The sequence below is a fragment of the Pelophylax lessonae genome (assembly GCF_965119305.1).
Source record: "Pelophylax lessonae genome assembly, chromosome: 5".
Taxonomy (NCBI): Eukaryota; Metazoa; Chordata; class Amphibia; order Anura; family Ranidae; genus Pelophylax; species Pelophylax lessonae.
The window spans coordinates 386523672-386550778 of record NC_138772.1 but is presented as its reverse complement, the minus strand read 5'-3'; the positions used below and the strand labels follow the sequence as shown (position 1 = coordinate 386550778).

Below are 27107 nucleotides of genomic sequence, written 5' to 3'. Positions count from 1 at the left end.
CAGGGCTGCGGGCATACTACAAGGGATGCAGTGCTGCGGGCATAGTCCACCTGTACCATGCCCACAGCACTGCATCTCCTGTAGTATGCCCACAACCCTGGATCCTCTTGTACCATGCCAGTACCCTGCATTCTCCTGCACCATGCCAGTACCCTGCATTCTCCTGTACCATGCCAGTACCCTGCATTCTCCTGCACCATGCCAGTACCCTGCATTCTCCTGTACCATGCCAGTACCCTGCATTCTCCTGTACCATGCCAGTACCCTGCATTCTCCTGCACCATGCCAGTACCCTGCATTCTCCTGTACCATGCCAGTACCCTGCATTCTCCTGCACCATGCCAGTACCCTGCATTCTCCTGCACCATGCCAGTACCCTGCATTCTCCTGTACCATGCCAGTACCCTGCATTCTCCTGCACCATGCCAGTACCCTGCATTCTCCTGCACCATGCCAGTACCCTGCATTCTCCTGTACCATGCCAGTACCCTGCATTCTCCTGTACCATGCCAGTACCCTGCATTCTCACCCTAGGCTTATACTCGAGTCAATGATTTTTCCTATCTTTTTGTGGTAAAAGTAGGGGCCTCGGCTTATACTCGGGTCGGCTTATACTCGAGTATATACGGTACATCTTTTCCTAAAAAATAATTAAAGGAATATAGCAGACCATAGCTCTTCTCAGTGGTGGTCATTAATAATGTAGGTTTTTTTAAAGTGGTTCTAAAGGTTTAAGGTTTTTTACCTTTATGCAGTCTATGCATGAAGGTAAAAAACCTTCTCTGTGCAGAAGCCCCCCCATCGGGAATGGATAAGGGTGGATGACGGAATCCTCCCTGCTGCAGTATTGTGTTTTGACAGTGGGACTTCTCCGCTGTCAGAATACACTGATCAGCACTGCCAACTGGCTGCAAGCACTCATCAAACACTAATTTTCCAGGAATCCCATTTGAGAGGAGTTGATTAGTAGATTGACTTCACTCGAATGGGCCATAGATAGATAGAAATCCGGTTGATCCTTGCTGAACCACACAAATTTAGATCCATCTATGGTCAGCTTTAGAGACATGCAAACTGCAGCTCAAGATTGACTATGTTTTCATAAGTTTTTTAACCACTTGCTGACATCCTCATTTTGCAGTGGTTATACTGAGATGATGCATGCAGCTACAGGCATCATCCCAGTATCAGAATTTTTAGCCCTCAATTCCCTTTTGTGATTTGAGTGGATGAAAAACCACTCGATCACTTCTGCAGGTGGTGGAAAGGGCCCACCCCTTCCACCACCACCACCGTCTTTCCCAGGCTCTCCTGTCTGGTTGCACAGAGAGAGAAGAACTGACATTGTTCATCCCTCTCTGTTACCCCAGAAACCGGGAGCGATGAGTATTTAGTCACTTCCGGTTCTGCCTCTGTTTACCTGCCTGTCAGCGGCCAGGAAAGCAGCTGATCAGACCGATCTGTGTGCCCAATCTATTAGACCTCATATTAGCAGCCCCCTGCCCAGCCCCCCCAAAAAAATACTTACCTAAGCCCCATCTTGATCCACTGATGTGAACCAGTGCATTGGCTCTCTTGGTACTCTGCCTCTCCATTGGTGGAGACAGCAGCACAAGCCATGGGCTACCACTTCTATTAATCACAGCCAGCAAGCCAATCAGGAGAGAGAGGGGGTGGGGCTGAGCGGTGGCTCTATGTGTGAATGGACACGCAGAGCCACGGCTTGGAAGCTATCCTGTTCGAGTTCCCCTATTGTAAGCTGTTTGCTCTGGGGGCACTCGGGAGGAGGGAGAGGCAGGGAGCGCTGGCGAGGGCCTTAGAGAAGAAGGATTGGGGCTGCTCTATGCAAAACCACTGCACAGAGAAGGTAAGTATGGCATGTTTGCTTTTTTTTTTTTTAGGAGACTTTAATATCTCTTTAATAATATTTGTTTACAGTTATGGTTATATAGGTCAGTGTTTCTCAACTACAGTCCTCAGGGTACACTAACAGTCCCGATTTTAAGTATTACCTTGGGGAGATGCAGACTAGAATGCTGCAATCACTGAGCAGCAAATGATATCACCTGGGATGTATTTCAGTTTTCTTGCAAACCTAGCCTGTTAGTGTGCCTTGAGGACCCGGGTTGAGAAACACTGATATAGGTAGTTCACATAATTTAACGAATACACTGAACTTTAAGCAGTATTAAATCCAAAATAAACCATTTATCATTTTGTGGTTTACCAATTCCTAGATGTAATGGCTGCATTCATTTTCTTTATTTTTACCTGTTCTGGCCAGTAAGTGTGTTGTTTTTCAACAGAACAAGCTCTCCTGCAAATATATTAATTGAGAAAAAACATTTACCACTGGCAGTGGTGCTTAAAAAAAAATAAAAAATAAAATAAAATGTAAAAAAAGCTTTTAATTATTCATGTAAAACCTTTATCCAAAAAAGGAAAATAAAACCTATTGCTGTAACTGCTTGCATAATTGCAGTGTGAGCTGAAGTTTGCTTCAATTTGTTAGCGTATCTAAATCTGCTAGTACACTCCCTCCCCCCCCCCCCGACTGACAATGCTATCTAAAGGTACCCCCTGCGCTCCTTCATTCATTGTGTAGGCACTCTTATACAAAGTGTGTGTTAGTGGCCAGATCGCTAGATAAAAACAGGGGAAAAAGCTTCAAAATATTACATTTTTTGCTTTGAGTTTAATACCACTTTAACCTAAGCACAATGATATAGTTCAGTCAGCATACTATAAAATTATGTTTGCATTTATTTTTGGGGTAGGGGGGATAACTGATGCATACCAAGCTCAGAAATGTGTTATATGAAGCAATTTATTGCGTATCATCATTAGCACATAGTATGCACTATAGTCAGAATATAATAAAGTGTTTACTCAATAGTTGTACTTATGTAGGGGCTTGCTAGAATGCATGCACTTTGTCAATGACCTGTCTTTTGTGCTGTAAATATTTTTATGTGACATTTCATTCAGGTTTAATCTAATCTATTGCAATAAAAATAGCCCTTTGGGTGTTGTCTGTTTCCCATTAGATAGTATTTAAAATGTGTATGTTGCTTTAATGCATTAGAATGTATTTCAGCAACTTTATAGCATTTGACATTGAATGTTTAGTGCTGAAAGGAAATTCAGCAATCATCAAGCTTTTGAATGCTCATATTCTTGTTAGTGTATTGTTTTTATGGATGAAACTGTCACAGCACAGAAATGATAAACATTACATGCATAAAGAGGCAATAAGTCTTATCTGACATCACAGTACATCAAAAGACATTGCACTGCTGTTACAAGATCAGGAAATGTATTCTTTGCTCATGTAAAAGATGTTGTATTATGTAAAAAAGGGCTAAACGTTGTTTCATCTACCCTTTAAATACCATGTCTATGTTATATAGCTTATGTCTTGGAAGGGGTGTTTTAAATATCCAAATGTAAAGGTTACTTCAAGAGATCATTTTTGCCTGAGTATGCTCAGTTTTGTAAATTACATCAAAAGTAACCTTTTGCTACATTACACTGTACTGATCAAAAATATACACTGCAATTTATGACCTCTTGCTGAAAATGCTAGTTGTCTGGCTGTCTTTGAATTAACAACTCCGAGGAATTGGGTTTTATTAAATAAAGAAATAGAGTCTGTTCAATCAGCCAAATGGATATTACTAAATAAGGTAAGCTGTGTTTATTTTAAATATCCCGTCATATGCTATCCTGTCAAATCCTGTATATTTGTTATTACTTTTACAAATGATTGGGTATTTAAAGTGAACACAGTCACCCTCTTTAATAACATTTAATTTGTTAAATACATACTAGACAAATTGCCTTTAAAATGCACCTGTACCCATACTGTGAAAACATAGGTGGGCAGTTTTACCCCCTTCCTGCCCAGGCCAATTATCAGCTTTCAGCACTGTCGCACTTTGAATGACAATTGCGTGGTCATGCGACCCTGTACCCAAACAACATTTTTATAATTTTTTTCACACAAATAGAGCTTTCTTTTGGGGCATTTTAATCACTGCTGTTTTTTTTTTTTTTTTGCTAAATAAACAGATGAAGACTGAAAATTTTGAAAAAAAAAACCCCTATCTTTTTCTTTGTTATAAAATTTTGAAAACAGATTTTTTTTTCCTTCATTGATGTGCGCTGATGAGGCTGCACTGATGGGCACTGGTTGGCTGCAATGATAAGGCAGCAGTGATGAAGCAGCACTGATGGGCACTGATTGGCTGCACTGATGAGGCAGCGCTGGTGGGCACTGATGAGTACGCACTGATGGGCACTGATAGGCTGCTCTGATAGGCACTGATAGGGTGCACTGATGGGCACTGATAAGGCAGCACTGATGGGCACTGATGTGGCAGCACTGATGGGCACTGATCAGGAGGTACAGATGAGGCTGCACTGATACATGGCACTGGGCATTGGGTGGGTGGGGCAAAACTGTGGCTCCATGTCTGAATGGACACACAACGCTGTGGCTCAGGTCGGGTACCCTCATAGCAAACTGCGTGCTGTGGGGACACTCGGCAGGAGGGAGGGCAAGGAGCACTGAAGAGGGACCCGAGAAAAGGAGGATCTAGGCTGCCCTGTGCTAAGTATAATATGTTTGTTATTTTTATAGAAAAAAAAGGAGACTTTACAATCACTTTAATGTGTGTTTAGTGCATGTGTGTGGTTGATGTATGTGTTGCATTGTGTAAATTGGGTTTTATTTGCATGTTAATGTATGCGTATCATATTGTTTTTATTGCATTCAACTAGCCGCAAGAAACGAGCAATTGCAAATTAGCTGGGCAAAAGATATGAGAGAATTGTCAGATTATTTCTATGGGCAGCACCTTTACCTGAAATTTCTAACATTTTGATGTAGAAAAATGTAAACATACTGATGAGTACATGAGTGTGGTTATTTTTAAAAGAAGGACATAATGTAGCATACAATTGAACCTATAATACTATGTGCAATACTGTGTGCAATAGAATGTATGTAGAATCATACTCTGGGTTTATTATTTCACACATTTCCTTAGACAGACATCTATGCATAGGAAAACAATTACATGTTAGGTGCATCGTGTTCACTAATTTAGAAGGAAAATCTAGTTATACACTGACCACCATTTATTAGTTCCCAAATGAGGGCAAATTTCACCCCTTTACGACAAAAATACTCAAATATATAAATCAGTAGAATGGTGGGTGGGTCTTAATGCCCAGCTGCCACATACACTTGTATGTGTTGCTGTGTTGCTCTGGGGCGTGCTCAATCGGCGCCCCAAAGCTGTGACTGAACTGTCACCTACATCTCATGGTCAACTGCTTTTGCTTTAGTACATTTCCCCCATGGCATTGTTCAACTGCTCATGATCTTTTTTTTTCTCTAACATATGCCAGTAAAAAAAATAACAAGATTCAAATCCCATAGATTGGGGTTTTCACTATGTTTGGGTTAGGGATTTTTTTCCCTGGGTTCACCAATCTTCTTGTGAATCCAATTTTGTTTGCTTTGCTCATCCCTAGCAATGTATATTTGAATATGATCAGATTTATAGAACCCTCCTCCAGCATTTCTAGTCTGAAAAAAATGTCACTGTAGAGTTTTTTGGGTAGCAAAAAGAGTAAAAAAAAAAATGTTGTACAGTAACCAACAAGGTTAATGAACACTAATATGTCCTCAGGAAACACACATTATATACAGTGTGTATATATATATATATATATATATATATATATATATATATATACACAGTAAGATGGATGCAGAAATGCGAAACAATATATGATATATATATATATATATATATATATATATATATATATATATATATATATATATATATATTATTTATTTTTTTTTTTTATTGTAGTAATGCATTTTATTGAGTTTCAGCACTAATGGGTTGTTATCTTCTAACCTCCTTGCTTACTGAACTAAGAATTTAAGCAAAGCTGGTGGAAATATTGAGCCTTTATGAAGAGCATGCAATGATTAGATGGCATAAATAGGTTTAACATAGTAAAAGTTAAAATCCACATGTGCTAATAGGACTAGTTTGCTGCTATGACAACTATTGTCAGGGTTTGTCTAGACTAGGTTTTATGATGTGTTAGAAGGAAAAATATAAAACCTGTCACTATGACACCTGGATACATTTTCAGTGCTTTAGTAAGAGAAACCTTAGTAGCATTTTATTGTGTATGTAATTTTGTTCATAATAGCCTGACCAGAACCCTACAGGTAGAATATCTCACTTGTTTTAGTTTCCTTTAAAAAAAACATTAGTGTTCTGAGAACCACTTAGTGACAAAAAAAAGTAGTGACTTACGGAGTTCAATGCTCATTGTTCTTATGAAATTATTTTTATGTTATAGTAATGTAATAATAGTAGAACGTATTTAATAAATTAAATGCATACGTTTACAGCTTTTACCAGGCTATTTTGTGCAGGTTTTATTTCACTTTGAATAACAGGTTAATAAACTTGTCAAATACTGTATGATGCCTATCATATAGGCATATAAAGGGCATCATAAAGTAAGTTTCCCCCCTAAGTTTCACATATCCATATGTGAAACTTAGGGGGGTTTGTGTGTCTTTATTTAATCTTTATGTATTCTTCATCCTCGTCTAGAAGAGGATGGCATATGCAGCTCGATCTATAGGACCTGGCAGATGCGTGCTAAGTGTCTGCACATGTGCAGGACGCCACACATGTGCAGAAAGCTGCAGGTGCCTGCCAGCCTATAGGACCTGGCAGAGCTGCACAGCGTCTCTGCATATGCATGAGATGTTGGGAGAAGATGGTGGGGTTGAAGCAAAGCGACAAAGAAGAAAATTGGGATGGGGGGAGGACAACGCTGGACTGCATGGATTAGTAAGTATTTATTTTTTTGATTTCAATACACAAGGACCAGGGAATAAAAAATAGCTAGGTAGGGGCAAAGTTCAACTTTAAAGATTAATTTTAAAAAGACACAATCATCATGAAATGCTTTTCAGGCTACTCATACAAATACAGTTTTTATAACTTTTGCCAGTATCAGTGATGTCCTGTTTTTTAACCTCTGACATCTCTGGACGACCTTCAGTGCTCCCTTCTCCCCCTTCCCACCTGGCTCACCAGGGTGTCTAGCTGTTGCCTGTGAATTCTTACAACACTTTGTGAGTGACAGTAGGTACCAGACTGAGTTTTCCACTTTTGTCACTGATAAGGTGCAGGCACTCTCCCAGGCACAACTTCATATATTAGAAACTTCACAGGCAGTAGTCAGACAACTTGGTGATGTCAGGGTCAGGGTGAGTGCAGGGCCTACTACAGAAAGTCTCTGACCCTCCCAAAAGTGACAGTAGAGGAAGTATACTTCAAGGCTTTTACCGACAAAAGTGGTAATACATTTCTATAGCAAGGGAAGCATTGGTAACTGCCTTTTTTTAAACATTTTATACATGTTAGAAGCCTGAGAAGGAGACCCTGTTACCTTGCCCATGCAGGGCATAGAGGCATGTGTTTCTACAGAGCCCCCCCCCTCCTGACCACTATATAATCTACTTGCCTGCATTCCCTTACTGCTCCCTTCTTCATCACAGCTCACACTGGGGTGGATTTACTAAAACTGGTGCAGCTGTGCATGGTAGCCAATCAGCTTCTATCTTTGGCAATAAAACCTGGAAGCTTATTGATTTCCTTGCAGAGTGGCACCAGATTTTACACTTACCAGTGTTTAGTAAATAACCCCCACTGTGAAATAACTCCATTGTTCACGTGGCAGTGCTCGGGCCTTGCAATTGGCTGTTAAGTTTTCGGATTCAATTGTCAGTAGGATTTAAGAGATGGGGGTAGGTAAGAGTGATTTGTAGCCACTAGCACAGTTTTTGTAGCTAACCCCCCCCCCCCCCTGTAACATTAGATCTGAGATCCCAGCACTGAACAAATTTACACAGTTTTAGTATTCACTCAATATCTTTAGCGGTTTACTGACGCTAACTGTAGCCTGGAGTTGTCTAAATTCCCTGTGTTCAGGTTGGCTATAATATATCTGTTCTCAGTGTACCATATTTTTAAATAAAACTTTTACTTGTTTGGATTGTGCCATTTCTTTGGAATTTCTATCCATTTGGCAGATTGATTTTGTATGTTAAAGAACATGCCATTTTTCCCAAAGTGGGTAATTTGTAGATTTTTCGAAATGCATTCCAATATCCAACACAATCTTTCTTTTTTCTGACACCTCACATGATGAATACTGTCACCCTGTGATTAAAAAATTGGAAGTCTGGGTGGAAAAAACTGCAAAAGGAAAGGATTGACTTTGGTGAATTGAACATTGCGTCTCTTACATTTTTCATCCTAAATTCATTTAGAGAAGGAAATGGATATTCCATCAGACACAAATTTGACATTCCATCACATTATACAGTAAACAGTGTAAGCAGAACAAAAAAATTGGAGCTAGGGAGAGCTAAGACACTAGCTGCTGCTAGGCACTGATTATCTCATTTGGGTAGATATTTGGGTGCCAGTGGTATGATCCTCAGCTGTTTCCCACTTTGTGAATAAATTGCTTAGAAGGAGTCTTTTGACTACCAGATGTGACCTAGATTTAAATTTCCAAAGGCAAAAATAGGCTATTGTGCGGGAAAACAATTGCTGGTGAAATGCATGGTAAATTAGCTTATCACACTTTTCCAGGTGTTTCAGCTAATATGTTATAGAATTACTGCTTCACTTATGAAAAATAATTAAGGAAAATGGTCCAGCAAATCACACCTAGGGAAATGCTCCGGACAGTCATCATGTTGTTAATGTGGTTATTTTGTCACTAACAAGAAAGCTTTAGATATAATGAAATGCATGAGATGATCTCGAATTTCATTTTACTGCCATAAAACGTGCTTGGATTTAAGTGACTTAAAGACACAGGCCAAAGTTTAGATTTAGGCTGGGTAAAAGAAAAAGCATCAGACACATCGAAAATCCAATTAAGAGTTTGCTATTGTTTTTTTAACACAGATAAGAAAAATTAGATCTGGCTTCTGGTTGGTGGCAGTTCATTCCAATTACTGTACCTGCTTCAAGATAGATAGATAGATAGATAGATAGATAGATAGATAGATAGATAGATAGATAGATAGATAGATAGATAGATAGATAGATAGATAGATAGATAGATAGATAGATAGATAGATAGATAGATAGATAGATAGATAGATAGGTAGGTAGGTAGGTAGGTAGGTAGATAGATAGATAGATAGATAGATAGATAGATAGATAGATAGATAGATAGATAGATATCCTGAATTTATGACAGAAACATGGTCTTCTTGTTGTAAGTTTATTGTAACTTAAAAAATGAAGCACTTTGTGTTTCTGCTCCATGGGGTTCAGCTTTAATGAGGTCTGTACTTGTACGTTCATACTTTTATTTCTTCTTGACACAGTGCTTTATAAGGAGAACAGTGCAGGCAAAATTCAGACACTCAGTAGGAATGTCCTCATTAGCATAGAACTACAATCTGTATATTTTTGAAGAACTGAATTCAACGTTTGCATGAAGTTTTGTTTTGAGATAGTAGTGATAGTATAAGCGGTTTATGCTTTGTTTGTTAAGTATGGTGTATGAGTAACTGTGGGGGTTCATTTACATACTGTTAACACTAGTAAGTACTGTAGCTACTGAGTTAATAATACCAATTTGTGGACAATTTGTGGACATTCTTGATACTCATATTAATGTATTAATTCAGTAGGAACCAAAGGCATCGTAATTTATGATCAGTAACCTGCTTCATGAAAAAACTGTAGGCAACTTTCTCTATTAAAGAGAATGATAACCCACAAATTACTTTCCTTTAATATACATTTATTAGAAAATGTTCTAATGTTTTGGACAATCATGCCAAAATACAATGTAACATCAAGCCATAATAAAAACAGCATTCCACTCTTACACTATAAAAAATTCATATTTATTCATATTTCATGTACAAAAATATGACCAATGCTAACACCCACTGGGCCATTAAATACATTGTTACTTCTTTTCAAAAATCTTCCTTAAAATAATTCTATTCTTCACAAACTACATAGCGCAAACAGGAAAAAATAAATTATTGGGAAAGAGCATGGCTGCTAAGGGTGATCATAAAGAAGCATCCAGACAGACCCAAGGACCCCTATACCTGTTCAAAAGTTGCAAGGGCATTATTTATTATTGTTGTAAGGGCTTCCATAGGTTGAACTTCTCAAATACAAGTGTATAAACCATAAATTGTGAGTCCATGTTTCCACCTCTAGTAGGACGCTATTAGACATTTGGTAGGGAGCACATGAAAAAACATCTGGCTGCCTTAGGCAAGTTCTGTGGGGGAAGACCGCCAAAGATTCCAGCCGAATTCAAATTTGAAAAAGAGTATAGGCCAGGGCCTCTACATTTTGCCAACATATGGATCTTTGAACATGTCCAAAATATACTGTGTTCCTAGTTCTTACGGCACCTCCAGCACTAATAAGATATATTGTAGTTAAAAGGACAGGGGTATGGTATCCATGGTAAAGAATCTTAAATTTATTTTCTTTGTAAACAGTACAAATATAAGTACAAATATAAGTTTTATGAGCTGCCATCCAAATTGTACTCCATTCCTTTAAAGAAAAGTTTTTGTTCAATGTGTTTTCCTATTTACCTACTTTAGTGCCTCTGAACCAGACTCATCTTTGTTGACTGTGAAACACCTCGCCCTTATATTATATAGATCAGTTGGAAGAGGTTGTTCTAAAGTCCTGGTCTATATTGACAACACAAAAGGGAATTTATCACAACTGGAGTAGCCAGTTTTGCATGGTTACCAGTCATCTTCTATCTTCAGCTTGTTCAGTTAAAATTTTAAAATGAAAGATAGGAAAGATATACAGGTTGCTGTGTATGGCTACTCCAGATTCTGGGTGCTCCAGCTTTTATAAAATTCCCCTCAAAGTGTGTTACCAGCAGAATCACCAAGTGAAAATATAAAGAGCAAAACCTTTTTAAAAATGCAGTAGTCACATCTAAACACTAGAAAGCAGCAACATATTACTAGGGATGGGCCCGAACACCCCCCTGTTCGGTTTGCATCAGAGCACCTCGAACAGGGAAAAAGTTCTAGCGAACATGCCAACTCTATTAAAGTCTATGGGACACAAACATGAAAAATCAAAAGCCCTAATTTTAAAGACTTATATGCAAGTTATTGCCATGTAAAGTGTATGGGGACCTGGGTATTGCCCTGGGGGACATGTATCAATGCAAAAATTCTTTTTTAAAACAATAGTTTTTAGGAGCAGTGATTTTTAATGATGCCTAAAGTAAAACAATACTTGCGCCACTTTATAGGCAATTAGTCTGCCTGTAAAGTGGCGCATCTGTTTTCCAGAAGCGCATTTGTGAGGTCAGGCACTGATTATGGAGAGAAGGCCTGGCTCGCAATCTGCACTCTAATTCATCCCAAAGGTGTTCTATCGGGTTGAGGTCAGGACTCTGTGCAGTCCAGTTAAGTTTCTCCACCCCAAATTCACTCATCCATGTCTTTATGGACCTTGCCCTGGTGGCAGTCATGTTGGAACAGAAAGGGACCATCCCTAAACTGTTCCCACAAAGTCGGGAGCATGAAATTGTCCAAAATGTCTTGGTATGCTGAAACCTTAAGCGTTCCCTTCACTGGAACTAAGGGGCCAAGCCCAACGCCTGAAAAACAACCCCACACCATAATCCCCCCCCCCCCCCACCACCAAATGATTTGGACCAATGCACAAAGCAAGATCCATAAAGACATGGGTGAGTGAGTTTGGGGTGGATGAATTTGACTAGCCAGCACAGAGTACTGACCTCAACCTGATAGAACACCTTTGGGATGAATTAGAGCGCAGACTGCAAGCCAGGCCTTCTCGCCAACACCAGTGCCTGACCTCACAAATGCGCTTTTGGAAGAATGGTCAAACATTCCCATAAACACACTCCGAAACCTTGTGGACAGCCTTCCCAGAAGAGTTGAAGTTGTTATAGCTGCAAAGGGTGGGCAAACTCAATACTGAACCCTACAGACTAATACTGGGATGCCATTAAAGCTCATGTGTGTGTAAAGACAGGCGTCCCAAAAATGTTGGTAATATAGTGTATATAAATATAATTCTTTAGCCAAAAGGACATCTTAAATGAGTGACAGTCCATTTTATACATTTTTTTGTGTTAAAGCCCCAGGGCAAATGTATTAAGAGGTGTATTATTTTTTATGTGCATACACATATATTCTTTAGATAGTTTGCATGATGTGTTTGGCTAACTGCTTTTCAAAAGTTACTATATTATGATCTGATGTTTTCAGTTTTATCTTATATAATTATTTGGATGACATTATACTGTATAGTTCAAATATGTCTTATTGTAAATAGATATTTTCCATTGTGACAATTCTGAGTACATAGACGTGATATAGCTCGGTGTAAACCCATCTGTCATTTTGATAAATATACACTGATTGTTCATACATGGTCTGCTTGATCCTCTTTAATATTGGTACACAGTAGACTATAAATATTGTTTGCATTGTTATTGGGGGGAGGGGGGGTGTTTGTTTTTATATTTTTTTTTTTTGCTTAGTCTTTCACTAAGTGTCGGTTCACACTATGGTGATCTGACTTCCGGGGCGACCTGTGAAGTCGCCGTGCAACGCGACTTTGGTGCGACTTGCACGGACTTCCCATAATGGAAGTCAATGCAAGTCGCTCCGACTTGTGTCAAAAGTAGTACAGGAACCTTTTTCTAAGTCGGAGCGACTTCAGTCGGTCCTATTAGAACGGTTCCTGTAGCACAGAATGGACCGCGACTTGTCAGGCAACCAAGTCGCCTGACAAGTCGCGGTAGTGTGAACCAGGACTAAAGCAGCTGTATTGTTTTAAAGTGTGAATAAAAGTAAAAAGTATGAAAGTAAAATTCAAATTTAATACACAATTTAGAGATACAAATTTAAAACAAATAGTAGTAAATCTATTCAGTCACTCACTTCCAGCAATATGATAGTAGAAGTGACTATTCATGTACATTTCTGTGCTATACGTTTTTTCTTTATTGTTCACATTTTGTCTTGTCTTTTTAATCAATGCAGGAGCTGCAACTCGTAAGCCAGACCCTGAACCCGAAAAACAGTCAGATCACACAGTAAAAATTGCGGGAGTCATTGCTGGAATCCTTCTATTTGTCATTATCTTCCTGGGAGTTGTCTTAGTGATGAAAAAAAGGTGAGCTGTTGCTAATTTACTAACTGTGCAGTTATGTTGCAATGATTTATGAAGAGTGAAATGGGGTAAAGGCTATGAATAAAAAGATCAGCACAACAGGGATCTGCCAAAACTAGTACTGGTGCCTAGAGGATTATTTATATTATAATAATCTTGCCTTGAGTTGTTTTAAACTTTCTTTTGTTAGCATGCACATTGATTTTGTTACGGAAGAAAATAAGTTCACATGGAGCTAAATAGCATATTTTGCATTTAATGAAAAGAAGCAAATATAGCAGAAGATGCAAGTAATGAATTCTCTGTAATGACCAAATCAAAATGCAAACACTGGATTTCAAATTCTACCAAACTGCTTTACAAAGTGAAATAAAAATATAACATACTCAAACTATTACTAGTATAAGCCTTTTGTCACACCAAGTACAATTTAAAGTAGTGTGATTTAACCACTTAAGCCCCGGAAGATTTTACCCCCTTCCTGACCAGGGCCTATTTTGCGATTCGGCACTGCGTGACTTTAATGGACTATTGCGCGGTCGTGCGATGCTGTACCTAAACGAATTTGGCGTCCTTTTTTTCCCACAAACAGAGCTTTCTTTTGGTGGTATTTGATCACCTGTGCGATTTTTTGATCATGCGCTATAAACAAAAAAAGAGCGTCAATTTTGCAAAAATAACAATATTTTTCACATTTTTTATATGAAATTCCCCCAAAAAATGTAAAAATCTAAATTTTTTAACATTTTAGGCCAATTTTTTTTTACCATATGTTTGGGGAAAAAAAATCGCAAAAAGCGTATTTTGATTGGTTTGCGCAAAAGTTATTGCGTTTACTAACAAAGGGAAAGATTTTTGTAATATTTTTTTTTTTTTTTAACGCGTTATGGCGGCAATCTGCGTTTTATTTTGCGGGACTGCGACATTGCGGCGGACAGATCGGACCCTTGACTGACATTTTTGACACTTTTGGGGTTACCAGTTACATTACTACAGTAATCAGTGCTATACATATGCACTGTTACAGTAAAAATGACACTGGCAGTGAAGGGGTTAACTTTTTTTGAGAGGGAGGGGTTAAGTGTGTCCCTAGGGGCGTGTTTCTAACTGTGATTGGCTGTGGCTTGATGTGTAAGAACAGTGATCAACGGTCCTACATAGTAGAACCGTTTGCTCACCATTCTTACACAGGGGAGACTGACAGGCGGCTTTGTTTACACTAGCCGCCTGCCTTTCTCCCGCTGTCACGGACGATCGCGAGTGCCCGGCTGACATCGGGTCGCCGGGTACACGCGCGCGGGGGGGGGTCCGTGACCGAGCGGGAGTGCGCATCCGGAGTCGCACGCTCGCTCCCAAAACCCTTACAGGCTACGTAGCCCTACGTCGCTTTGCCTGTGAGGGGCTGACTGCCGACGTAAATAGTCGTGCGGCAGTCGGCAAGTGGTTAAAGTCTGATTTAAACAACTACTTCTGTGAGATTTCTAATGATTTGATATGACTTCAGTGCTACTTCAGTGAAAGGGGCTGTCCATGTCACAGGGAGGGACAGTGATGTTATGAACAAAAGTTTAACTAGCAAAGGGTTAATATTTAACTTCTTTCAGGCTCAAGTAGTGCTGATATAGACACAGGTACGATTTGCAGCATGATTTACATTAAAGTCTATGGCAGTGAAATCCTGCTGAAGTCTTGAAAAAGTAATACATGAACCACTTCTCAAATTGCACTAGAAATTGTACCTATTAAGACACTGCCATAGAAACACATTAGATGCTACTTCAGGTACGATTTGTAAATTGCATGTCGCACCTGAAGTCGTACCAGTGTGACCAGGGGTTAAGTAAACTTTAATACGGTCTTATGCTACATTTTTGTCAAATAATGGTAAAAAGTTAGACTAAAAAAAAAAGAAAGTACAGAATCAGAGAACTAACTGAATCGAAGCTAAATTGCATTTTAGTTACATAAACCACAAATACAAGCAACCACTATTTTGTGCATTTGACAGTTTTTGTATGCTGTATTTGGAAGATCGCTGTTGGTGCTTGAAATTTTAGGTCTACACACCTGCTGTGGCCATTATAAAGGGGTCCACTCTCCATGTTCAATCCCTCATTTGTTTTATATTATGGAGAGTGCAACAAGCTCTGGAACATGTAAAGTGAGACCATAAAGCATAAACAGCCAGTCCAACAGCAATAGTTTTGGGAATTATGAAAGAGAAATCCTGGTGCTGGAATATCTAATAAATATAAAAAGCCAGAAGTGTTCTTAGTCCACCAGGCTCCACATATAAGTAAGATATCAATCTTGGACTGACAAATTCTTTATAATCCCTGTCAATTTATGAACAAAGCTTTGTAGCTAATATCTGTTTTAGAAAATGTGTAAAAGTGTTATCTATTTACACAGCATACAGAGCAATTGTGTGCAGTCATTCATGATAACCAATCAGAATTAGGCTTTTATTCCCTATCAAACTTTCTGTGTTTAGATATACATACAGCAGGTAAAATAAGTATTCAACACGTCACCATTTTTTTAGGTAAATATATTTCCAAGGGCCCTTTCACACGGGCGCTCCGTATGTCCGCAAATCATCCTATTTTTTTGCGGATGATTTGCGGACATAATGTAAGTCTATGGCATTGCGGATGTCAGCGGAATAGCATCCGCTGACATCCGATTTTCTTCCTGTCAGTTCTGTTCCGTTTTTTTGAACTGAACAAAACCCTATTTTTGTTCCGTTCAAAAAACGGAAAGGAAGGAAAATCGGATGTCAGCGGTGTCATCCGCTGACATCCGCAAACCCCCATAGACTTACATTATGTCCGCATATCATCCGCAAACGGATGGGATGATATGCGGGCATACGGAGCGGATGACAGAAATGTCATCCGCTCCGTGGAAAAAAAAAGGACCGCAGCGGAGTTCTCACACGGAGCAGCCGTGTGAAAGAGCCCTTAAGGTGTTTGGCACATGTTGGCAACAACCCGTGCAATCAATACATACAGAGAAACCAAAACAAATAAGTTTATAAATTAGGTTATGTGTAATAATATGGAACGACACAGGGAAAAAATATCAAACACATGAACACAGAAGGTTCAAAAAGGCATGGAAAGCCAAGACACCAGCTGAAATATTTTATTAATTAGAAAGCAATCCTGCCCCTTGTCAGTGCAAATTAATATCAGCTGGTTCAGTCTCAACTGATGACCTATAAAAAGGTATCTCATTACCAAGGTGTCACACAAGAAACATCTCATGATGGGTAAAAGCAAAGAGCTATCTTAAGACCTTCACAACTTTATTTTTGCAAAACACACTAATGGATTTGGTTACAGAAGTATTTAGAAAATTCTGAATGTTCCAGTAAACACTGTTGGGACCATAACCTGGAAGTGGAAAGAACATAATTTCACCATAAACCGGCCATGACCAGGTGCTCCTCACAAGATTTCTGACAGAGGGGTGAAAAGAATTATCAGAAGAGTTGTCCAGAGCAAAGGACAACTTGTGGAGGGCTTTAGAAAGGCCTGGAATTAGCAGGTACAATTGTTTCAAACAAAAGAATAAGTAATGCACTCAACTGCCATGGCCTGTATGCACGCTGACCACGCAAGACTCCACTGCTTTAGAAAAAACATGTTGAAGCTCTTTTAGACAAGATTGCTCATTTAGACAAGCCTGTGAAATACTGGGAGAATATAGTTTGGTCAGATGGGACCAAAATTGAACTCTTTGGATGCCATAATATACACTATGCTTGGAGGTCAAAAAGCACTGCACATCACCCCAAAAACAGCATACCAACAGTGAAGTTTGAAGGTGGGAACATTATGGTGTGGGGCTGTTTTTCAGCATACAGTACTGGCAAACTTCACGTCATTGAAAGAAGGCTGAATTTAAAAATGTACCAAGACATTCTTGATCAAAATCTGCTGCAATCTACAAGGATGATGAAGATAAAATGAGGGTGAACATTTCAGCAAGACAATGATCCTAAACACTCAATTGGTTTCAAAGAAAGAAATTAAAGTTGCTAGAATAGCCCAGCCAATCACCTGACCTAAATCCAAAAAAAAATCTATGGAAAGAGCTAAAGATCAGAGTTCATAGAGGTGGCCCACTAAACCTTCAATATTTGAAAGACTGTTTTTGTGGAAGAATGGGTCAAAATCACACCTTGGCAACAATTGTGACTAGTTTCTCCATGCAGGAGGTGTCTTGAAGCTGTTATTTTGTCATGTCCGACTCTTTGTGACCTCATGGGCCATAGTGCGCCAAGCTTTTCTGTCCTCCACTGCCTCCTGGAGCTTGCCTAAAGTGATTGTAAAGTCTCCTTTTAAAAAAAAAAATAACAAACATGTTATACTGCCTCTGCAGTTGGTTTTGCACAGAGCAGCCCGGATCCACCTCTTCTTGGGTACCTTTTGCCTGCTCCTGGTCCTTCCCTCCTATCGAGTGCCCCACAGCAAGGAGCTTGCCATGGGGGGACCCGAGCTGTGCTGCTGCTCTGTGTGCCCATTCAGACATGGATTTGCCATTCGGCCCCACCCCTCTCTCTCCTGTTTGGCTCACTGAATTTGATTGACAGCCGCGGGAGCCAATAGCGTCGCAGCTGTATCTCAACCAATCAGGAGGGAGAGTCCCAGGATGACAGGTGGACATTGTAGAACAGAGAGGGGGCACTGGTAAGTATAAGGGGTGATGGGGGGGGGGCTACTACACACAGAATGCTTTTTTTCTTAATGCATAGAATACATTAAGGTAAAAAAACTTCTACCTTTACAACTCCTTTAACTTCATGTTTATTGTTTCCATCTTGTTTTATGTCGTCCTCTTTTCCTTTTTCCTTCCATGTTTCCCATCTTTAGGGTCTTTTCCAGTGAGTCTTCTCTTTGCATTAGGTGGCCAAAGTATTTGAGTTTCAGCTTCAGGATCTGTCCTTCCAGTGAATATTCAGGGTTGATTTCCTTCAAGATTGTTTGGTTCAATCTTCTTGCTATCCAGGGGTCTTTCAAGAGTCTTCTCCAACACCATAGTTTAAAAGCATCAATTCTTCAGTAGAATAAACAGAAGTGACCAGCGCTATGGAGTATATATCAACCGTATGTAGGTTATAAGGTGTGAGCTGCCAACAACCAAACCCAACAAAGGGTTAAAGAATGGAAAAGTGCAAGAAAGGTTGAAAATGGCGCTACCTTTTAAAAGTGATAAAGTGCACTTAAATAAATAAATAAGTGGTGATTTTCACTGTGAAAAATAAATTAAATTATAAGGTGCACAAATGATATCCGGTCTAAATGGAGACCAGTTATTTTATTCTTAAAATTAATTGTATAATATTAAAGTGCCAAGTGCTTGTGCAATAAATAAACCAGGAAAGATTTAAAAGAAACAGTGAATTTTATTCAAAGTAAAAGTTATACAGTGTGGATAAAATCAATGGTGCCTTGTATTGATTTTTACAAACAGTGAATAAATTAATTTAAAGGAAAAAATTCCCTTGAATAAATGTGAGTAAAAGTGAAAAAAGATCCAAGTGGAAAGTTGATCTAATTGAGAAAAAACTTTCAATAGCAGTGACAGAAGCTCCGGGTTGCAACCACCAGCGTAGCCACTAAGTGTCGCACCCTGTATACAACCTGCTGTGATTTTCCGTAGAGATAGGGATGATAATGCCCAGGGGTTCCTTCGGTGGAAAAACTGTTTGTAGATATCGATCCCTCAAATGTAAAGAAAAAATGGAAACCCCATGGTGCGGTATCTTGTACAACCGAGAGAAAAGTGTAGTAACTTACAGTTAAGTTGTAGGCTGTCCGCGATCAGATTTTCGTTAACCGGGAAGCTTCCGCGTTCCACGGCCCTGGCTCCAAATATCGGAAGTGACGTAATGACGTAGAAGACTCCACCCTCAATTCTTCAGTGTTCTGCCTTCCTCATGGCACAACTTTCACAGCCATAGGTTACTATTGGGAAAATCATAGCTTTGACTATATGGAACTTTGTCGGTAGGGTGATGTCTCTAATTTTTATATTGTTGCTTAGGTTTGCCATTGCTTTCCTCCCAAGAAGCAAGCGTCTTATAATTTCATGGCTGCAGTCACTGTCTGCCGTGATCTTGGAGCCCAAGAAGATAAAATCCGTCACTGTTTCCATTTCTCCTCCTTCTATTTGCCAAGGAGTGATGGAACTCCTTGCCATGATCTTAGTTTTCTTAATGTTCAATATCAGAATGGTATGATGAAGGATGAGAAGGATATCTTTTTTGGAATTAGTTCCACAAGTTGTTGTAGATCTTTATAAAAGCAGTCAGCGTCAACTTATTCAACATCATAGGTTGGTTCATAAACTTGAATTATTGTGATGTTGAGTGTTTTGCCTTGGATACGGACTGAGATCATCCTGTCGTTTTTAGGATTGTACCCAGTACTGCTTTCCTCACTCTTTTGCTGATTGTGAGGGCTACACCATTTCTGCTGAGAGATTCATGTCCACAGTAGTAGATATAGTAGTCATCAGAGTTGAATACGCCCATTCCAGTCCAATTTCGCTCACTAATTCCCAAGATATCAATGTTCAATCTTGCCATAGCCTGTTTGACTACGTCCAGCTTACCCTAAATCATTGATCTTACATTCCAGGTTCCTTTGCAGTATTTCTTCTTTACACCATCAGAGTTTCCTTTCACTCCTACCATCCACAACTGAGAGTCTTTGCGGCTTTGGCCCAGCCGTTTAATTCATTCTGGAGCTACTTGAAATTCCCCTCCGCTTTTCTCCAGTAACACATTGGACACCTTCCCATCTGGGGGACTCACCTTCCAGTGTCATATCTGTTAGCCTTTTGTTTCAGTTCATGAGAATTTCTAGGTAAGGATATTAGAGTGGGTGGCCATTTCCTTCTCTAGTGGATCACGTTTAGTCAGAATTTTCCACTGTGACCTGTCTGTCTTGGCTGAGCATATATGGCATAGCTTGCAGCTTCACTGAATTAAGCAAGCCTCTTAGCCACGGCAAGGCAGTGATCCATAAAGGATTTTGTACGAAGTATTAAATACATTTCAGTTAGAATGTTCAATACTTTTTCCCTGTGTCATTCCATTTTATTACATATAACCTAATTTCTGAACTTATTTGTTTTGGTTTCTTTGTATTTATGGATTGCATGGGTTGTTACCGACATGTAGCGAAAATTTCATGTCAATAGCACATTTGGAAATATATTTACCTAGAAAAATGGTGTCATACTAATTTTTCCCCGCTGTATGTGTATCTAAACGTAGAAAGTTTATTAGGGAATAAAAGCTTTATTCTGATTGGTTACCATCAATGACTGCACACCATTGCTCTCTACGCTATGTAAATACTGGGGATAAAACTTTTATACATTTTCTAAAACAGATATTAGCTAATATCTTTATTCATAAATTGACAGGGATTACAAAGAACTATAGGCAGTGATACATCTGCCCACCATTAAAAGACTGATATAGCCTTGTATGATCTTCTGTGATTATTATGTATATTTTCTTTCTCGTTTGGCCAGTGGGTAAATGTATGTAGCACATAGAGGGGAAAACATTTTGACTGACCTACCAATGCCTGAAAGTTGGAGAATCTCTTTAAATGATGACTGTTACTGCACATGTACATGGTGTGATGATTATACACAGCTAAGGAAATGTTTGCTTTAATAACGTTTTTAGGGAGCCCAAGTACACCTTTTTTAACTTGGCTGTTATGAATCTTTTTTTCACAGTGTCATTGGAAAGCCTAATGGGTACAGGCTGGCTACAGGTAGATCAGTGATACATAGTAGAGCTCTGATAGAACTTGTAGACCGGTCACTCACGTTACGCAAAGTAAAAGCCTTCCTACACTGCAAGAACCCTTGCAGGAAGGTTTAGCTGTCATGGTAGTCACTGCTGTTACAGCCCACTTGTCCACTGCTTGCACAAATATGAACTGCAAATAAGGAAACCACATGATCCCAATGGTTCAAATCTGACTAATTCCAAAAGTTTCCAAAAGTTTTTTAATTTGATACAGTGAATGGAGTGGGGAACCTCTGTCAGGTTTTATTGCAATAGGTGTTCCAATTTTGGAGATTTACCCCTCACTTCTTGTTGGGAGTGCAAGTGATGGGTGATCCAGTGGAGGCACAGAGTACAGGAAAACAATATTGTATAGTAAAATAATGAAGGGTTATAGCATTCGTCAAGTTATTATTGCTATCTGTGACTTCCTGCCTCAAAGATTTATTTTTAATTTATTTATTTATTTAAGTTTTTTATTAAAAAATGGGTGACACATGAGTGGTGATAACACATTTTTCTTTCGTATGTACATACACATTTTTTCTGAGATATGGTTTGACATTCTTTAGTTTACTGTGCTTTCAAGAAGTGGCTATATTTCAGTCCAAACTTTTCAAGTTTATCTTAATTTAATGGCTTTATATAGTGCCACCAATATACATAGACATCTTCCATGGAAGTAATACTGAGATTATAGATGTGATATAGCTTAGCGTAAACCAATCTGTAACAAAGTATACTTTGATTGTTAACACGTGGTCTATTTAATGCTGGATTTTTAAAAATATTCCTTCAGACCTTGTGCTATGGTAAATAAAAAAAAAGGTGATACAACATAATAATTGGTTATATCATAGTACTCTAGCAAGGTTGTTGATGTATTCAGATAAATGAGGTCTGGTCTCATTGCAAATACCCCCTAAATTCTTCAGTAGTTGTACAATGTAGCCCTTTAACCTTGCTTCTTGTACTTGTCCCTATTTTCCAGGACAACTAAGATTTGTAGGCTTGAGAGGTACATGCAATGCCAAGAAGGGGTGAATATTTACCAAATATGGGCATATTTTTGTAGTCAGGTGTTCCGTTTAAGATTGCGACATATTTTTGTTTTAGTTTTTACTTGTAGAATGTTGGCAGATATTTTATATTTTTAACTCCAAAATATAGTGGCTATTCAGTACAGGTATACTTAGTATTGTAGTATTAGTAGTAGTGGAGACTTTGTATTGTTCTTAGTAGTGTAATTGCTGTTTGCCAGAGAGGCATGACATCAATGAATTTTGAAAACGACTATCCAATCAACTGCTAGAAAACCTTCCAGAGAAATTTTCATATGCATTTAAAGACTTTTAGTTTTCTGTTTAAAAATTCGTATTGGCAATTGATCACTCTGGTTGACAAAACTGTCTCCGATAAATGGGTAGGTTTTGCTATACAGTGCCCTCAAAAACATCAGAGAAAAATCAAATTTTAATTTTCGGCACACAGTGGCTTGACCGCTGTACATTAGGACACTAGAGCTTACACTCTATATCAAACCTCCCTTTGTTGGCAAATTTACTGTCTGTACATTGTAATCATAAACATTTTGGCTGTCCATCCATGATCAATGCCCTGGTGTATGTGCATATATTTTATTAAATCTGGCTCTCTATCTAGACGCAATCTAATGTAGTTTCTATCTTACTGTTCATTCTATCATGTCTGTTGTATTCTCTTGTTTGTAATAAAAACACTTCCCCACATAGTGAGAGGTGTATCATTAATGATGGTGGTGGTGTCACTCTGAATGCTGCCTCAGGTCCTATAGGAACCTTTCTGCTGATTTATTCACCAGTCATCAGTTAGGATGGCAAGGTCTCCTAGAATTGCTATTCCTGGAATACAGGCAGCTAGTAATGTTCCACAAATATTCTAGGTACATTAGCTAAGCAGCTACCCAGGATACAATTCTAATTCTCACTGGAATCATCCTACTTAAATTTTACCAGCTGTGTATTACGAGCTGTGCAGATGAGTAAAGAAAATTCCATAAGAATTTCTAGTACCTTTCATTGTTATAAAGTGATTTCAATTATACCATTTAAAAATTGTTTTAGAAAAGTACGTTCCATTTTTGTATGTTTTGCCTTGAGCTCAGTGATAAATTTCCCTTTTTTATTATGTGCTTCTTCATCAGTTTTTTTAATTGTTGTTTATCTTAATAGCTTCATATATAGATTCAAGTATAACTGAGCACTCCAACAGTGGTTATTTTGATAAATTATATTTGCTGTATGGTTTTAAATGAATACCTGCTTTAATGAAAATATATTTGTACTAATTATAACAGCAATTAAGTTAATCTGCGGATACCACCATAAAAACATATTGTAGTTTGTAACCTTTTGGAAGGCCAACAAAGAAGAATTGCTGTAAATTATACAAATGTTATGTATCATATTTAAAAAGGCTGGCTGCATATATTATCATGCTTTAAAGAGGTTGTAATCTCTAAAAGAAAAAGGGAAAAGAAAAAAAAAAGCCCTGTAAGACAAAGGCATAATGAGCATCGCATATTAGCTCATTATGTAATACTTACCTTAGAACAAAGCCCCCACAGTGGCACCCGCACATCATTGTCACTGCTGACGTTTTCCCAGGAGTTACTTCCGGGTTTGCTGGCTCCAGCACTGTGATTGGCCGGAGCCACAATGACGTCACTCCTGCATATGCGTGCGGGAGCCGCTGTTCACGGCACGGGGCTCGGAAGGAACGGCACCTGTGATGTCACTGGCTGCATGTCATATAAATATCTCCTAATATCTCCTAAACAGTACACGTTTAGGAGATATTTACACTACCTATAGGTGAGCTTTATTATAGGCTTACCTATAGGTAAATGTTTGCAGAGGAAGTTTACTTCCTCTCTAAATTTCCTATACAGGCCTATTTTCAGGTCTTGAGCCTGGGAACTGTTGGGAAACTAGGGTGGGGGGGATTAAAACGGAGCTGCAGTCACCTGTGGTAAAAATAAAAGTCAGCAGCTACAAAAAGTGTAGCTGCTGACTTTTAAAAAACAGTCACTCATCTGTCCCAGGATCATGCGGTGAGCTCACCCCAGGTGGCCTCACCTGCTGTCTTTCAGTCCCCCACACCGGCATCTTCACTATGGGCACTCGGCTGTAACAGCTTGAGGCTTCACAGACAGGTGCCCACTGCGCATACGCGAGTTGCGCTGTGCATTGTGAGTAGTGGATGCAGTCTTCTGAGATCTGTCAGTGTCCCAGAAGACTGCAGAGGGAGAGAGAAAGGAGAACTTCCATTGCCGAGCATCACGGGGTTTGGAATGGAAGTGGGAAGCGAGTACCTATCAAAATCAGGTACCCTGCTCCCCTCTGCTCCTCAAAAGTGCCAAATGTGCAAGAGGAGTGGGGGGACGAGTCCTTAAAGCATAACTTCCCCTTTTGGGTTGAGTTCTGCTTGAGGAAAATGAGGGCTTCAGCTTTAACTGCTTGTGCAGTCACATGTAGACTACGGTCAATTTTAAATTGAAACCAATAAACCTAACAGAATGGAACCTGATGTAAAAGGCACATAGATAATGTCAGAAATGAGACTTGCACACAGGACTTCAGTCCTGCAGCAAGACCAAAATGCGCAAATGATGCCGTACTGCGAAAGCTACCCTCTTAGTGTGGCATTTTTTTCTTTTTTTAGGCTTTCTTTCTTTTATTTTCACCTGGATATCTGGTCAGTAAGTCTGTTGTTTTTCAGCAGAACAAGCAAATGTATCAGTTAAGAGTGTTGAGACAAATCAGATACCACTGACATAGGGTTCTTACAGTGACCAGCTTTTATTTATTAATTTAAAACATTTACCCCAAAAGAAAAAAAAAAGGTTTGCTCTGTAACTGCTTGTGTAACTGCAGTGTGAGATGGAGTTTGGCTTTGATTTGTTAGTGTATCTAAATCTGCTAGTTCATCCAACACCCCCCAAGATTAACAGTGCTGCTGCTTCACTATGCCCCCCTGTGCTCCTTCATCCACAGTTGAGGAACCTCTAATACAGAAGGTGTGTACTGGCCAGATCATCAGGTGAAAACAGAGAGAAAAAAGCATACAAAAAAGAAAAGTAAAGGGAGGCCTGGCGTAATAGACAACAAGACATTAACGGAGGGCCAGCATGACAGGGGTTAAAGGGTCAGGGAAAACAAAAAATGGTTAAAGACTTTTTTCTATACAATATGGTCTAATTGGTTTAGGAGGGGGAGTAGGTAAGGTATGGGAGGAGTTGGAGGGGCCTAGGCAGAGGAGAGGGCTGTCTTCAGTCGAAGGGAGATCAGCCAGGGGACAACTTTCCTCCCGCCCGCCCTGTTCATTTTTTCCCCCCTTTTTGTTTGTTTATTGGGTAATTTATTGGGATTGGGTCGCTTGTTTTTTAAGTGGATGGTGGGGTTCAAGGTCCTTGTAGTTTACTGTGGGCACTAAAATGTACTTGGTAGGGACCCGTCTGAGGTACGGATCCCAGTTGTTATAATTGAGGTATCTGCGCTGGTTGTCTCGAGTCGGTGCTGTTGTGGCTGGAGGCCTGTTGTAGGTCGCAGGTATTTTTGTTCTGGTGAGTGAGGCCTACGAGGACCTTGAGGCTCCAGTTCTACTGTATTTTATATTGTATTCACTAGAGGGGGAGGACCAAAAGGGGAACAAGGGGGAATGGGACAAAAAGAAGGAAAGCAGGTAAGGGGGGAAAAAGAGGGGGGTAGGAAGAAAGAAAAAAACTGGGAAAGCAAAGGAAAAAGAGGAAGAAAGAAGCAGGGACAGCGTACCCCGAAGGGTAAAGAATAGGACAAGAGGGCTAGTGGGACTTTTAAGGTACCAGGTATTCAAAATGATAAAGACATAGTTAAAAACATGAAATATTTATTGACATAGCATTTTTAAAAAAACAAAAAACAAACAATACAACATTGATACATATGATTTTGACATGTACAGATGTAAATGTGTAAGACACAAGGCAGAAGATAAATGATGGTAATAACTGGGTCCAATGCTGAACATCAGACCATTCCCGACATGTTTCGCGGGCAAGCAGTGCACCGCTTCTTCAGGGGAATAAAACCACATAAATATGCAATGCCTTTTAGTATCCTTAGTTCGTGTCTGCAATGGACACAATCACATAACCAAAAGCATAAAAAGTGTTAGAAGCAGGAGGGCTCATGCTGAGCGGTCATATTGGAATCCCCACGTGGGGTATTATTCTGCATAGTGGTGGATGTGCTATTTCTGAAAAGGGTAGTACCGTAAAGTATAATACGGCCCGAATATAGGCTCTCAGTTTTATACCATTGAATCGGGGGAGAAAAATGCCATCCATTCAACGCTTCCTCGTGGGACCGCCGTGCGAGTGAACGCCAACTCCCCTTTTGGTCCTCCCCCTCTAGTTTTGCACCCCTCTGTCTCCCTCCCTTTTCTCTTTTGTCTTTTTCTTTCTTTTTTCTTTTTCTTCTAACCCCAGCACTTACCTGCACACCTCAGGTTCCAGTGGTGGGTTTCGTTTTTCGGGAGATCCTCCCCAGCATTCAATATACGAATTAGGGATGTGGTACCTTTTGTTTACAATGTTTATTACAAACACACTTTAAATTTGAATATATTGTATTCACGTTGTTATGTTTTATGTTATTTATTACATTGGTTAATAAAAGGCTGCTTTGGCCATTAACTCCAGTTGGTTGTCAGCATGGTTATTAAAGGGGTTAGAGGGAGTGGTATTAGCCAAAGTGGTCAAAGACATCTTTAGTACCCTAGTCATGCAACTACCACATCCAAGGATTATTAAGCTGCAATATATTATATTTTTGGTTTTGAGTTTAATACCGCTTTAAATCAGAATAGGGAAATAAATAAATAGATGCAACAAGTTGTACTGATTAGCTACCTATTGCCTGGCAGATAAAATTGTTGCAGGAAATCCCTCTTGCATTTTGCACTTTGAAGGCAGATAT

At 39.3% G+C, this 27107-nt stretch overlaps 1 protein-coding gene across 9 annotated transcripts in view; it reads left to right on the top strand.

Annotated features, from left to right (window-relative positions):
* PTPRM (protein tyrosine phosphatase receptor type M) overlaps positions 1-27107 on the top strand; it is a 974793-nt gene that overhangs the window by 676970 nt on the left and 270716 nt on the right. For all 9 annotated transcript variants that reach the window (XM_082259726.1, XM_082259728.1, XM_082259725.1 and 6 more), the window contains one exon: positions 13160-13292. In XM_082259726.1, coding sequence (XP_082115852.1) covers positions 13160-13292 — 133 coding nt within the window. The remainder of the gene's footprint in view (positions 1-13159; positions 13293-27107) is intronic.